This window comes from Passer montanus, unplaced genomic scaffold (genome assembly GCF_014805655.1).
Source record: "Passer montanus isolate IOZ18808 unplaced genomic scaffold, ASM1480565v1 scaffold454, whole genome shotgun sequence".
NCBI classification, from domain to species: domain Eukaryota; kingdom Metazoa; phylum Chordata; class Aves; order Passeriformes; family Passeridae; genus Passer; species Passer montanus.
This window is the reverse complement of record NW_024369418.1, coordinates 4,095-17,847: the sequence shown is the minus strand read 5'-3', so window position 1 is coordinate 17,847 and position 13,753 is coordinate 4,095. Positions and strand designations below refer to the sequence as shown.

At 61.8% G+C, this 13,753-nt stretch overlaps 1 protein-coding gene across 1 annotated transcript in view; it reads left to right on the top strand.

Annotated features, from left to right (window-relative positions):
- SF3B2 (splicing factor 3b subunit 2) overlaps positions 1–12,452 on the top strand; it is a 15,896-nt gene extending 3,444 nt beyond the window's left edge. The window contains exons 7-19 of the mRNA XM_039721561.1: positions 1,316–1,522; positions 2,482–2,590; positions 2,877–2,914; positions 3,182–3,262; positions 4,061–4,288; positions 5,327–5,476; positions 6,642–6,731; positions 8,133–8,240; positions 9,493–9,600; positions 10,141–10,307; positions 11,034–11,133; positions 11,675–11,860; positions 12,308–12,452. Coding sequence (XP_039577495.1) covers positions 1,316–1,522; positions 2,482–2,590; positions 2,877–2,914; positions 3,182–3,262; positions 4,061–4,288; positions 5,327–5,476; positions 6,642–6,731; positions 8,133–8,240; positions 9,493–9,600; positions 10,141–10,307; positions 11,034–11,133; positions 11,675–11,860; positions 12,308–12,379 — 1,644 coding nt within the window. The 3' untranslated portion in view covers positions 12,380–12,452. The remainder of the gene's footprint in view (positions 1–1,315; positions 1,523–2,481; positions 2,591–2,876; positions 2,915–3,181; positions 3,263–4,060; positions 4,289–5,326; positions 5,477–6,641; positions 6,732–8,132; positions 8,241–9,492; positions 9,601–10,140; positions 10,308–11,033; positions 11,134–11,674; positions 11,861–12,307) is intronic.
- Positions 12,453–13,753: the final 1,301 nt, after the last annotated feature.

The window sequence follows — 13,753 nt, the reverse complement described above, 5'->3', positions numbered from 1 at the left end:
CCCCAGTGTCCCCTGCCACCCCCGGTGTCCCCTGCCACCCCAGTGCCACCCCCAGTGTCCCCGGTCCCCTCTGGGTGCCCCCCATCACAGGAAACGCCTTTAAAGCATCAAAACCTGCCCAAAAATGGGAATTTGCATCTGAGAAATGGAAAGTTACACACAAAAAATCGAGTTTGTCACCTGTGGGTGCAGCCAGGGACACCTCAGGGTGGTGTCACCCCCCCAGTGTCACCCAGTGTCCCCCCCGGTACCACTGGGTGCCACCCACCCTCCAAAAACTTCCACAAAATTCTCCTAAAAACCAGGATGGGTGCTCTGAGGGATGAGGGTGACACAAAGGGGGAGGTGACACCCCGAGGTGGGGGTGACACCCAGGGGTGGGGGTGACACCCAGGGGTGGGGGTGACACCCAGAGGGGGGTGACACCCAGAGGTGGGGGTGACACCCAGAGGTGGGAGGTGACACCCAGAGGTGGGGGTGACACCCAGTGGGAGGTGACATCCAGGGGTGGGAGTGACACCCAGAGGGAGGTGACACCCAGAGGGGGGGGTGACACCCAGAGGTGGGGGTGACACCCAGAGGGGGGTGACACCCAGAGGGGAGTGACACCCAAAGTGAGGTGACACCCAGAGGGAGGTGACACCCTGAGGGGGGTGACACCCTGAGGGAGGTGACACCCAGAGGTGGGGGTGACACCCAGAGGGGGGTGACACCCAGAGGGAGGTGACACCCAGAGGGGGGGTGACACCCAAAGTGGTTTCTGCCATCCCATTGGGGGTCCCCCCTTGTCCCCCTAAGGGACCTGTCCCACTTTACTGTCCCGCCACTGTCCCTTTTTGTCCCCTTTTGTCCCCATATTTAGAGGGACCTGTCCCACCTTGCTGTCCCCTCACTGTCCCCTTTTGTCACCCCAGTTAGAGGAGCTTGTCCCACTGTGCTGTCCCCTCACTGTCCCTTTTTGTCCCCCTGTTCAGAGGAATCTGTCCCACCTCACTGTCCCCTCCCTGTCCACTTTTTGTCCCCTTTTGTCCCCCCCATTTAGAGGAGCTTGTCCCACCTCGCTGTCCCCTCACTGTCCCTTTTGTCCCCCCCATTTAGAGGGACCTGTATCTTTTTGTCCCCGTTTGTCCCCCACAGTTAGAGGCACTTGTCTCACCTCACTGTCCCCTCACTGTCCCTTTTGTCACCCCAGTTAGAAGAGCTTGTCCCACTGTGCTGTCCCCTCACTGTCCCTTTTGTCCCCCCCAGTTAGAGGAACCTGTTTTATTGTGCTGTCCCCTCACTGTCCCTTTTGTCCCCTCCTGTCCCCTCCCAGCGGAACCGGAAGCGCCGGAACCGCAAGAAGAAGAAGCGGGGGAGGGGCGGGGCCCGGGAGGGGGCCCCAACCCCGACCCCCCCCCGGGGGGACCCCGAGCCCCCCCCCGGGGACGCCCCCGAGGTGGAGATCGAGTACGTGAGCGAGGAGCCCGAGATCTACGACCCCAACTTCGTCTTCTTCAAGAGGATCTTCGAGGCCTTCAAGGTGACACTCGGGGGGTGGGGGCACCTTTGGGTGCCAGGGTCACCCCTGGGTGGTCAGGGGTCATTGCTGGGTGCCAGGGTCACTGCTGGATGCCAAGAGTCACCCCTGGGTGGTCAGGGGTCACCCCTGGATGCTGAGGGGTCATTCCTGGGTGGTCAGGGTCACCCCTGGGTGGTCAGGGGTCATTCCTGGGGATCTTCGAGGCCTTCAAGGTGACACTCGGGGGGTGGGGGCACCTTTGGGTGCCAGGGTCACCCCTGGGTGGTCAGGGGTCACCCCTGGATGCTGAGGGGTCATTCCTGGGTGGTCAGGGTCACCCCTGGGTGGTCAGGGGTCATTCCTGGGTGCCAGGGTTACCCCTGGGTGGTCAGGGGTCATTCTTGGGTGCCAGGGTCACCCCTGGGTGGTCAGGGGTCATTCTTGGGTGCCAGGGTCACCCCCGGGTGGTCAGGGGTCATTCCTGGGTGCCAAGGGTCACTCCAGTGTCACCCCTGGGTGCTGCTGACCCGTGTCCCCTGTTCTCTCTCCCTGTCCGTGTCCCTGACTGGTTTCCCCTGTCCCCTGGGTGTCCCTGTCCCCTGGATGTCCCATGTCCCCTGTGTGTCCCTGACCCTTGTCCCTGTCCCCTGGGTGTCCCTGACCGGTGTCCCTGTCCCCTGGGTGTCCCTGACCCATTTCTCCTCTCCCTGTCCCCTGTGTGTCCCTGACCCCTGTCCCTGTCCCCTGGGTGTCCTTGTCCCCTGGGTGTCCCTGTGCCTGTCCCCTGTGCGTCCCTGTCCCCTGTCCCTGTCCCCTGTGTGTCCCTGTCCCCTGTGTGTCCCTGTCCCCTGTGTGTCCCTGTCCCCTGTGTGTTCCTGACCCCTGTTCCTGTCCCTTGTGTGTCCCTGTCCCCTGTGTGTCCCTGACCCGTGTCCCTGTCCCCTGTGTGTCCCTGTCCCCTGTCCCTGTCCCCGTCCCAGCTGACGGACGAGGTGAAGAAGGACAAGGAGAAGGAGCCGGAGCGGGCGGAGCGAGCCGAGAGCGCCGGAGTGCCGCGGAAAAAGGGACCCGAGGATGGCACCAGGGGCAGTGGGGACAGGGGGACAGCTCCGAGGACGAGCAGGTGACACGGGGACAGGGGGACACTGGGGACAGCTCTGAGGATGAGCAGGTGACAGGGGGACACTGGGGACATGGGGACAGCTCCGAGGATGAGCAGGTGACACGGGGACAGGGGGACATTGGAGAAAGGGGCAGTGGGACAGGGGGACACTGGGGACAGCTCTGAGGATGAGCAGGTGACAGGGGGACACTGGGGACACGGGGACAGCTCCGAGGACGAGCAGGTGACACGGGGACACTGGGGACATTGGAGATAGGGGCAGCGATGGGGACAGCTCCAAGGATGAGCAGGTGGCACTGGGGACATTAAGGGGACAGTGGGGTGACATTGAGGGTGGCAGGAGGTGGCACCTGGAGCTGGTACCGAGTTGGGGACAACACGGGGGTGTTTGGGGACGCTGGGGGTGGTGACAGCAGGGACTGGGAAGGAGGGGACAGTCCCTGAGGTGGGACAGAGGGGACAGGGAGGGCTCAGGGATGGGGACAGCGGGCGGTGCCATCGGGTGCCACCCGGGGCGTCCCTCCCGTGTCACTTGCGCTGTCCCCGCGTGTCCCCAGGAGAAGAAGCAGGAGGTCCCCAAGCTGTCCAAGAAGAAGCTGCGGCGCATGAACAGGTTCACGGTGGCCGAGCTGAAGCAGGTGACACTGGGGGACACGGCCCTGTCCCCTCCCCCGTGGGTGTGGGTGGCACTCGGAGCTGGGGACAGCCCTGAGGTGACACCTCCTGTCCCCTGGGAGCCCCGGTGGGGACAGCAGAGCCACCCTGGGCTGTGCAGTGTGCCCCTTGTCACCTCCCTGGGGACACTGGTGTCACACTCAGCTCCCAGTTGCCCACCCAGGGGTCACCTTGGGCCCTCAATCTTCTTGTCACCCCACCAGTGCCACCCTGGTGTCCTGTGTCCCCACCCAGGGTCACTTTGGGGTCCCCAGCACCATTCTGGGGTTCTGCCCCTGTCACTGTCTTTTGTCCCCTGCTGTCCCCAGCTGGTGGCACACTTTGGCTTGGTGGAGAGGGACAGTGTGACCACCCAGGGTCACTTTGCGTCCCACTGTGTCACCCTGGGGCTCTCCCTGCCAACTCCCCTGATGTCCCCTGATGTCCCTTTGCTGTCCCCGCTGTCCCCACAGCTGGTGGCTCACCTTGACATGGTGGAGATGCACGATGTCATGACCCAGAGGTCACTTTGTGTCCCACTGTGTCACCTTGTGGCTCTTCCCCCTTAACTCTTCTGCCATCCCCTGATGTCCCTTGGTGTCCCCGCTGTCCCCACAGCTGGTGGCCCGCCCGGACGTGGTGGAGATGCACAGTGTGACCACCCAGAGGTCACTTGGGGTCCCACAGCGTCACCCTGGGGCTCTCCCTGCTAACTCCCCTGCTGTCTCCTGCTGTCCCCTGCTGTCCCCTGATGTCCCTTGGTGTCCCCGCTGTCCCCACAGCTGGTGGCCCGCCCGGACGTGGTGGAGATGCACGATGTGACGGCGCAGGACCCCAAGCTGCTGGTGCACCTGAAGGCCACGCGGAACTCGGTGCCGGTGCCGCGGCACTGGTGCTTCAAGAGGAAATACCTGCAGGGCAAGAGGGGCATCGAGAAGCCGCCCTTCGAGCTGCCCGAGTTCATCAAGCGCACCGGCATCCAGGAGATGCGCGAGGCCCTGCAGGAGAAGGTGGGGACACCGCGGGGACACCATGGGGACAGCCTGGGGACACCTCGGGGACATGTCAGGGACACCTCGGGGAATGCCTGAGGGGCAGCTGTGAGGATGGGATGGGGTTTGGGGAGGGGTCTCGGAAGTTTGGGGAGGTTCTGGTATCCAGGAGATGCGCGAGGCCCTGCAGGAGAAGGTGGGGACAGTCTGGGGACAGCCTGGGGACACCTCAGGGACAGCCTGGGACAGCTCCAGGAATTTGGGGAGGGGTCTCGAGGGGTTGTGGAGGTTCTTGGTGGTCACAGGCATCCAGGAGATGCGCGAGGCCCTGCAGGAGAAGGTGGGGACACCGCGGGGACACCATGGGGACAGCCTGGGGACACCTCGGGGACATGTCAGGGACACCTCGGGGAATGCCTGAGGGGCAGCTGTGAGGATGGGATGGGGTTTGGGGAGGGGTCTCGGGGGTTTGGGGAGGTTCTGGAGGTTCACAGGGATCCAGGAGATGCACGAGGCCCTGCAGGAGAAGGTGGGGACAGTCTGGGGACAGCCTGGGGACACCTCAGGGACAGCCTGGGACAGCTCCAGGAATGCCTGAGGGGCAGCTGTGAGCATGGGATGGGGTTTGGGGAGGGGTCTCGAGGGTTTGTGGAGGTTCTTGGTGGTCACAGGCATCCAGGAGATGCGCGAGGCCCTGCAGGAGAAGGTGGGGACAGCTTGGGGACAGCCTGGGAACACCTCGGGGAGTGCCTGAGGGGCAGCTGTGGGGCATTGAGGGGGATGGGAGGATTTTGGACATTTGGAGACATCCTGGTTGGATTTGGGGACGCCCTGGTTGGATTTTGGAGGTTTGGGGACACCCTGGTTGGATTTGGGGACACCCTGGTTGGATTTTGGAGGTTTGGGGACACCCTGGTTGGATTCTGTCACCTTGTGGCCATGGTGGTCACACCTCTGTCCCTTGGTGGCCGCCGTCGCTTCCCCCGAGGCTCCCGGGGCCACCCCGTGTCCCCGCGGCCCCGGGCGTGTCCCCAGCGTCCCCTGCGCTGTCCCCAGGAGGAGCAGAAGACGATGAAGTCCAAGATGAGGGAGAAGGTGCGGCCCAAGATGGGCAAGATCGACATCGACTACCAGAAGCTGCACGACGCCTTCTTCAAGTGGCAGACCAAGCCCAAGCTGACCATCCACGGGGACCTCTACTACGAGGTGGGGACACCTGGGGGACATTTGGGGACATCCTGGTTGGAGTTCTGGGGTTTGGGGACACCTGGGGGGACATTTGGGGACCTCTTGGTTGGGTTTTTGGGGATTTGGAGGTGTCCTGGTTGGGTTTTGGAGAGTCTGGGAACATCCTGGTTGGACATCTGGGGATTTGGGGACATCCTGGTTGGTGTTCTGGGGTTTGGGGACACCTGGGGGACATTTGGGGACATCCTGGTTGGAGTTCTGGGGTTTGGGGACACCTGGGGGGACATTTGGGGACCTCTTGGTTGGGTTTTTGGGGATTTGGAGGTGTCCTGGTTGGGTTTTGGAGAGTCTGGGAACATCCTGGTTGGACATCTGGGGATTTGGGGACATCCTGGTTGGGTTTTTGGGGGTTTGGGGACATCCTGGTTGGGTTTTTGGGGACATCCTGGTTGGACATCTGGGGCTTTAGGGTTCTCCTGGGGGACACTTGGGGACATCCTGGTTGGAGTTTTGGGGTTTGGGGACACCTGGGGGGACATTTGGGGACATCTTGGTTGGAGTTCTGGGGTTTGGGTACACCTGGGGGGACATTTGGGGACATCCTGGTTGGATTTTTGGGGATTTGGAGATGTCCTGGTTGGGTTTTGGGGACATCCTGGTTGGAGTTTTGGGGTTTGGGGACACCTGGGGGGACATTTGGGGACGTCTTGGTTGGAGTTTTGGGGATTTGGAGGTGTCCTGGTTGGATTTTGGGGACATCCTGGTTGGGTTTTGACACTTTGGGGTCATCCTGGTTGGATTTTTGGGGGTTTGGGGACATCCTGGTTGGGTTTTTGGGGCTGTCACCACCCTGTGACCTTGCTGTGTCCCCTGGGTGACCCCTGGGTGACTCCGTGTCCCCTTGGTGACCCCGCTGTCCCCTCTTTGGGGACATCCTGGTTGGAGTTTTGGGGATTTGGAGACGTCCTGGTTGGATTTTGGAGGTTTGAGGACATCCTGGGGGATATTTGGGGTCGTTGTGGTTGGATTTTGGGTGGTTTGGGGACGTCCTGGTTGAACATTTTGGGGTTTGGGGACATTTAGGGGTTTGGGGACATCCTGGGGGTGGCATTGGTGGCTTTGGGGACATCCCTGTGGCACGTTTGGGGCTTCCGTGACATCCTTGGTGTCCCCGTGTCCCCAGGGGAAGGAGTTTGAGACGCGGCTCAAGGAGAAGAAGCCGGGAGATCTCTCGGACGAGCTGCGGATCGCGCTGGGCATGCCCGTGGGGCCGGTGAGGGCACCCAAAACCACCCTAAAACCACCCCAAAATCACCCTAAATCCACCCCAAATCCTAAATCCCGGGGCATGCCCGTGGGGCCGGTGAGGCAACCTAAAACCACCCCAAAGTCACCCTAAATCCACCCCAAATCCTAAATCCCGGGGCATGCCCGTGGGGCCGGTGAGGCAACCTAAAACCCCCCCAAAATCACCCTAAATCCACCCCAATTCCTAAATCCCTGGGCATGCCCGTGGGGCCGGTGAGGCAACCTAAAACCACCCCAAAATCACCCTAAATCCACCCCAAATCCTAAATCCCTGGGCATGCCCGTGGGGCCGGTGAGGGAACCCAAAACCACCCTAAAACCACCCCAAAATCACCCTAAAACCATCCCAAAACCAGCCCAAATCCCTGGGCATGCCCGTGGGGCCGGTGAGGGAACCCAAAACCATCCCAAAACTACCCTAAAACCATCCCAAAATCACACCAAACCCCAAATCCCTGGGCATGCCCGTGGGGCCGGTGAGGGAACCCAAAACCACCCCAAAATCACCCCAAAACTATCCTAAATCCGCCCCAAATCCTAAATCCCTGGGCATCCCTGTGGGGCCGGTGAGGGCACCCAAAACCATCCCAAAACTACCCTAAAACCATCCCAAAACCACCCCAAATCCCTGGGCATGCCCGTGGGGCCAGTGAGGGCACCCCAAAATCACCCCAAAACCATCCTAAAATTATCCCAAATCCACCCCAAAACCACCCCAAACCCCAAATCCATCCCAAATCCCTGGGCATCCCTGTGGGGCCGGTGAGGGCACCCCAATATCACCCCAAAACCATCCTAAAATTATCCCAAATCCATCCCAAACCCCAAATCCCTGGGCATCCCTGTGGAGCTGGTATGGGGCACCCCAAAACTGCCCAAAACCACCCCAAAAACGCCTTAAACCTCCCCAAATCCACCCCAAACCCCAAATCCACCCCAAATCCCTGGGCATCCCTGTGGGGCCGGTATGGGGCACCCCAAAACCACCCCAAAAACGCCTTAAACCCCCCCCAAATCCACCCCAAATCCACCCCAAATCCCTGGGGGCGGTATGGGGCACCCCAAAACTGCCTAAAACCACCTTGAAACCCCTCAAATCCATCCCAAACCCCAAATCCACCCCAAACCCCAAATCCATCCCAAACCCCAAATCCACCCCAAATCCACCCCAAATCCACCCCAAATCTCTGTGCCCCCCTGGAATGTTCCATTCCCTGTCTGGGGGGGGTCACCCCTTCCTTTGACCCCCCCCAGTCCCCGCTGTGGCTTTGCCTGCGGTGCCATTTCGGGGTGCTGGGGCGGATTTGGGGTTTTTGGGGTCCCGGGGGGTTTTAGGGGTGCTGACCCCCCCTCTGTGCCCCCCCAGAACGCCCACAAGGTGCCCCCCCCGTGGCTGATCGCCATGCAGCGCTACGGACCCCCCCCCTCGTACCCCAACCTCAAAATCCCGGGGCTCAACTCCCCCATCCCCGAGGTGAGCACGGGTTTGGGGTTTTTGGGGGGTTTTGGGTTTTTTGGGGGGTTTTTTTGGGTTTTTTTGGGGTTTGGGGGGTTTTTTTGGGGAGGTTTTGGGGTCCTGGGTTAGGGGATTTTGGTTTTTTTTGGTGCTGGAGGGTGGGGGTGTTTGCGTGTTTTTGGGAGGGTTGGGGTTTTTTGGGAGGATTTAGAGGGTTTTGGGGTTTTTTGGGTTTTTTGTTTGTTTGTTTGTTTGTTTTTGGGGTTTTTTTGTGGGTGTTTTGAGGTCGTGGGTGGAGGGATTTTGGGGTTTTTTGGTGCTGGAGGGTGGAGGTGTTCGGGTATTTGGGGGGGTTGGGGTTTTTTGGGGAGGATTTAGAGGGTTTGGGGATTTTTGGGAGGTTTTTGGGGTTTTTTGGGGGGTGTTTTGGGGTCCTGGGTTGGGGGATTTTGGGTTTTTTTGGTGCTGGAGGGTGGGGATGTTTGCGTGTTTTTAGGAGGGGATTTGGGGGTTTTTGGGGTCCTGGGTGGGGGGATTCGGGGGCATTTGGAGGGGGGTCAGGAAGATTTGGGGGAGTCAAGGTAATTTTTTGGGTGGCTCAGGACGATTTGGGAGTTTTGGGATGATTTTGGGGTGCCAGGATGATTTTAGGGTTTCAGGATGATTTTGGGGGGTGGCTCAGAATAATTTGGGGGGGCTCAGGATGATTTTGGGGGGTAGGTCAGGATGATTTTGGGGTGCAGGATGATTTTGGGGTCCCCTGCACAGGGCTGTTCTTTCGGGTACCACGCCGGGGGCTGGGGGAAGCCCAGGGTGGGTGTCAGGATGATTTTAGGATTTCAGGATGAATTTGAGGGGGGGCTCAGGATAATTTGGGGTCTCAGGATGATTTTGGGGTGTGGCTCAGGATGATTTTGGGGTCTCAGGCTGATTTTGGGGTCCCCTGGGCAGGGCTGTTCCTTCGGGTACCACGCCGGGGGCTGGGGGAAGCCCAGGGGTGTCAGGAGGATTTGGGGGGGCTCAGGATGACTTGGGGTAGGTCAGGATGATTTTGGGGGGTGGCTCAGGATAATTTAGGGGTGCCAGGCTGATTTTGGGGTCCCCGGGCCAGGGCTGTTCTTTCGGGTACCACGCCGGGGGCTGGGGGAAGCCCAGGGTGGGTGTCAGGATAATTTGGGGTTCAGGATGACTTGGGGGGGCTCAGGATGATTTTGGGGGGTGGCTCAGGATGATTTTGGGGTTCAGGCTGATTTTGGGGTCCCCTGGGCAGGGCTGCTCCTTCGGGTACCACGCCGGGGGCTGGGGGAAGCCGCCCGTGGACGAGACGGGGAAGCCGCTCTACGGGGACGTGTTCGGCACCAACGCCGCCGAGTTCCAGGTGACAGGGACCCCCCAAAGCCCCCCGGGACCCCCCCAAATCCTGCCGGACCCCCTCACACCCTGCTGGACCCCCCCAGCCCACCCAGGACCCCCCCAAACCCCGCAGCAATTGGGGAACCCCAAATTTAGGAGCAGAAATCCTACAACGTCTGTGCCCCACTCCCAGCATCCCCTGAGGGATTTGGGGACCTCTCCAGACCCAAAATCCCCCAGAATGACCCCCCCCACACATACCCCGGATTTCCCCTGGACGCCCCCTCCCCAAAATTCCTTGAGCAATTTGGGGAACCCCCAATCCCCCCAAATCTCTCGTTTCAACCCCAATTTTGGGGTCTCCATAACCCCACAGCCAAATCCCCTTTCCAAGCATCAAATCACCCCAAAAATCCCACAAAAAACCCCAAAATCTCCCTGCCCGACCCCCCAAACCCCCTGGACCCCCAAAAATCTCCAAAAAAACCCCAAAATCCCCCCTGGGACCCCCCCAAACCCCCTGGGACCCCCCAAATCCCCGAGTGACCCCCCCGGGCCCCCCCAGACCAAGGAGGAGGAGGAGGAGATCGACCGCACGCCCTGGGGGGAGCTGGAGCCCTCGGACGAGGAATCCTCGGAGGAGGAGGAGGAGGAGGAGAGCGACGAAGAAAAACCGGATGAGACCGGCTTCATCACCCCTGCCGACAGGTGGGCACCCCGAAAACATCAGGGGCACCCCAAAAACATCAGGGGCACCCCAAAAAACCTTCCAGGCGTCCCCTAAACCCCCCCAAAATCTCCCCATAAAGGAGCGAACTCCCCTGGGGTGGATTTGGGGTCAGGAGTGGGGTTCACCCCCCCATGGACAGCTGGGGGGCACCCCAAAAATTCAGGGGGACCCCCCCCAGCACTCAGGGGAACCCCAAAAACTGATTGGAACCCCCAAATCCCCCCATAAAGGGGGATCCTGTGGGGTTTTCTTTGGGGTGGGGAGCGGGGTTGGTTCAGCCCCCTCCGAGGCAAACTGGGGGGGCACCCCACAGGTTTGGGGGGCACCCCACAGGTTTGGGGGGCAGCCCAGAAGTTTGGGGGTGCCCCTGCCCCCTGGGTGCCCCCTGATTAGGGGGCTTTGGGGGAAGCGTTTGGGGGTCTGAGGGGTGTTAGGGGATGGGGGAGTTTGGGATTCAGGGGGGAATTTTATGGGGCCAGGGGGTTTTGGGAGGTTTGGGAAATTTTGGGTGGCTCAGGGGGGTTTGGGGACTGAGGGAGTTTGGGGTTCAGGGGTAAATTTTAGGATGTTTGGGGTTTTGGGGAAGTTTTTGGGGGGTTTGGGGGGCTCAAAGGAGTTTTAGGGGAATCAAGGGGGGCTTGGGGATTTGGAGTTTGGGAGGGTCAGGGTGTAGGGGGGGGTTTGGGGTGATCAGGAGCCCCCCCACCCATCGTGACCCCCCCACAAAGGAGCGAGACCCCCCAGCTGTTCACGGTGGTCCCCGAGAAGCGCACGGCGACCGTGGGCACGGCCATGATGGGCTCCACCCACATCTACGACATGTCCGCGGTGAGACCCCCCCCAATACAGCCCTGGGACCCCCCCCAAAACAGCCCTGGGACCCCACAAAGCACGGGGTCGGTGTCACCCGTGTCCCCATGGTGTCCCCAATGTCCCCACAGGTGATGGGACACAGGGGGCTGGACACAGAGGCCCAGGGGGTGACAGTGACAGTGTCCCCAATGTCCCCAATGTCCCCAATGTCCCCATGGTGTCCCCACAGGTGATGGGCCCTGTCACAGAGGTTCAGGGTGTGACAGTGACACTGTCCCCAATGTCCCCAATGTCCCCACAGGTGATGGGCCGCAAGGGCCCGGTGGCAGAGGCGCAGGGCGTGGAGGTGGCGCTGTCCCCAATGTCCCCAATGTCCCCACAGGTGATGGGCCGCAAGGGCCCGGTGGCAGAGGCGCAGGGCGTGGAGGTGGCCCTGTCCCCAATGTCCCCAATGTCCCCAATGTCCCCCCCACAGGTGATGGGCCGCAAGGGCCCGGTGGCAGAGGCGCAGGGTGTGACAGTGACACTGTCCCCAATGTCCCCGATGTCCCCACAGGTGATGGGCCGCAAGGGCCCGGTGGCAGAGGCGCAGGGCGTGGAGGTGGCGCTGGCCCCCGAGGAGCTGGAGCTGGACCCCACGGCCATGACGCAGAAGTACGAGGAGCACGTGCGCGAGCAGCAGGCGCAGGTGGAGAAGGAGGACTTCAGCGACATGGTGGCCGAGCACGCCGCCAAGCAGAAGGTGCAGCTGCCACCCCTGTCCCCTGTGTCCCCTCTGTCCCCTCTGTGTCCCCTGTGTCCCCTCTGTGTCCCCTCTGTGTCCTCCATGTCCCTTCTGTCCCCTCCTTGTCCCCTCAGTGCAGCCCCGTAAGGATGGGATGAAGCTCGAGGGGTTCCTGTCGTGGGATGTCCCTGTCCCCTCCCTGTCCCTGGGACCCCCTTGTCCCCTCCCTGTCCCCTCCTTGTCCCCACACGTCCCCATGATCCCCCTGTCCCCTCCCTGTCCCCTCAGGGTGGCCCCGTGGGGGTGGCATGAAGCACAAGGAGTTCCTGGCCCTGTCCCCAAGTCCTTACTGTGACCTCTCTGTCCCCTTCCTGTCCCCTCGGTCGCCCCCTGTGTCCCCTGACCCTTGATGACACTGTCCCCTCCCTGTCCCCTGTGTCCCCTCACTGTCCCCTGTCCCCGCAGCAGAAGAAGCGGAAGGCGCAGCCCCAGGACGCCCGCGGGGGGGGCAAGAAGTACAAGGAGTTCAAGTTCTAGATGTCACCAGTGTCCCCAGCCTGTCCCCAGCCTGTCCCCTCCCTGTCCCCTCCCTGTCCTCACTGTCCCCCCTGTCCCCCGTGTCCCCTCACTGTCCCCTGTGTCCCCCATGTCCCCCGTGTCCCTCACTGTCCCCTCACTGTCCCCTGTCCCCGCAGCAGAAGAAGCGGAAGGCGCAGCCCCAGGACGCCCGCGGCGGGGGCAAGAAGTACAAGGAGTTCAAGTTTTAGATGTCACCAGTGTCCCCAGCCTGTCCCCTCCCTGTCCCCAGCCTGTCCCCAGCCTGTCCCCAGCCTGTCCCCAACCTGTCCCCTCCCTGTCCCCTCCCTGTCCCCTCCCTCTGCCACCCCGCCGGGCGCTGGTGCCACCCTGGATCAGGGTGTGTCACCCCCGCTGTCACCCGGGGCCACGGGCCGGGTGTTGGGGACAGTGTGGTGGCACTGTCACTGTCCCCGTCCCTGTCCCCACGCTGTCCCCTCCCTGTCCCCTTGTTTTGTAAATAAAAGGTGGCGTCCCCACCGAACGCTGCGGCTCCGCCTGGTGGCACCGAGTCACCGTGTCCCCAAGGTCACCGTGTCCCCAAGGTCACTGTGCCACTGGGACATGGCACCAAGGTCACCGTGCCACTGGGACACGTGGCACCAAGGTCCCTGTGTCCCCAAGGTCACCGTGCCACTGGGACGTGGCACTGGGGTCACCGTGTCCCCAAGGTCACCGTGTCCCCAGGGTCACTGTGCCACTGGGACACGTGGCACTGAGGTCCCCGTGTCCCCAAGGTCACCGTGCCACTGGGATGTGGCACCGGGGTCACCGTGTCCCCAAGTCACCGTGACAATGAGGTCACTGTGTCACTGGGACATGGCACCGTGTCCCCGATGTCACCATGAACCTGGGACATGGCACTGTGTCCCCAAGGTCCCTGTGTCCCCAAGGTCCCCGTGTCACTGGGACACGTGGCACCAAGGTCCCTGTGTCCCCGAGGTCCCCGTGTCACTGGGGCTGAGCTCCCTGTGTCACCAAGGTCACCGTGACAATGAGGTCACTGTCACTGGGACATGGCACTGAAGTCCCTGTGTCCCCGATGTCACCATGTCCTCAAGTTCACCGTGTCACTGGGACATGGCACTGAGGTCCCTGTGTCACCGAGGTCACCATGTCCTCAAGTTCACCGTGTCACTGGGACATGGCATTGAGGTCCCTGTGTCACCAAGGTCCCTGTGTCACCGAGGTCACCGTGACAATGAGGTCCCCGTGTCACTGGGACATGTCCCCCGTGTCCCCGTGTCCCCAGCGCTGTCCCCGGTGCCAGCAGCTCAGCTGTCCCGGTGTCCCCATGGCCCTGCTGTCCCCTTTGTCACAGCGGGGTGGTGTCCC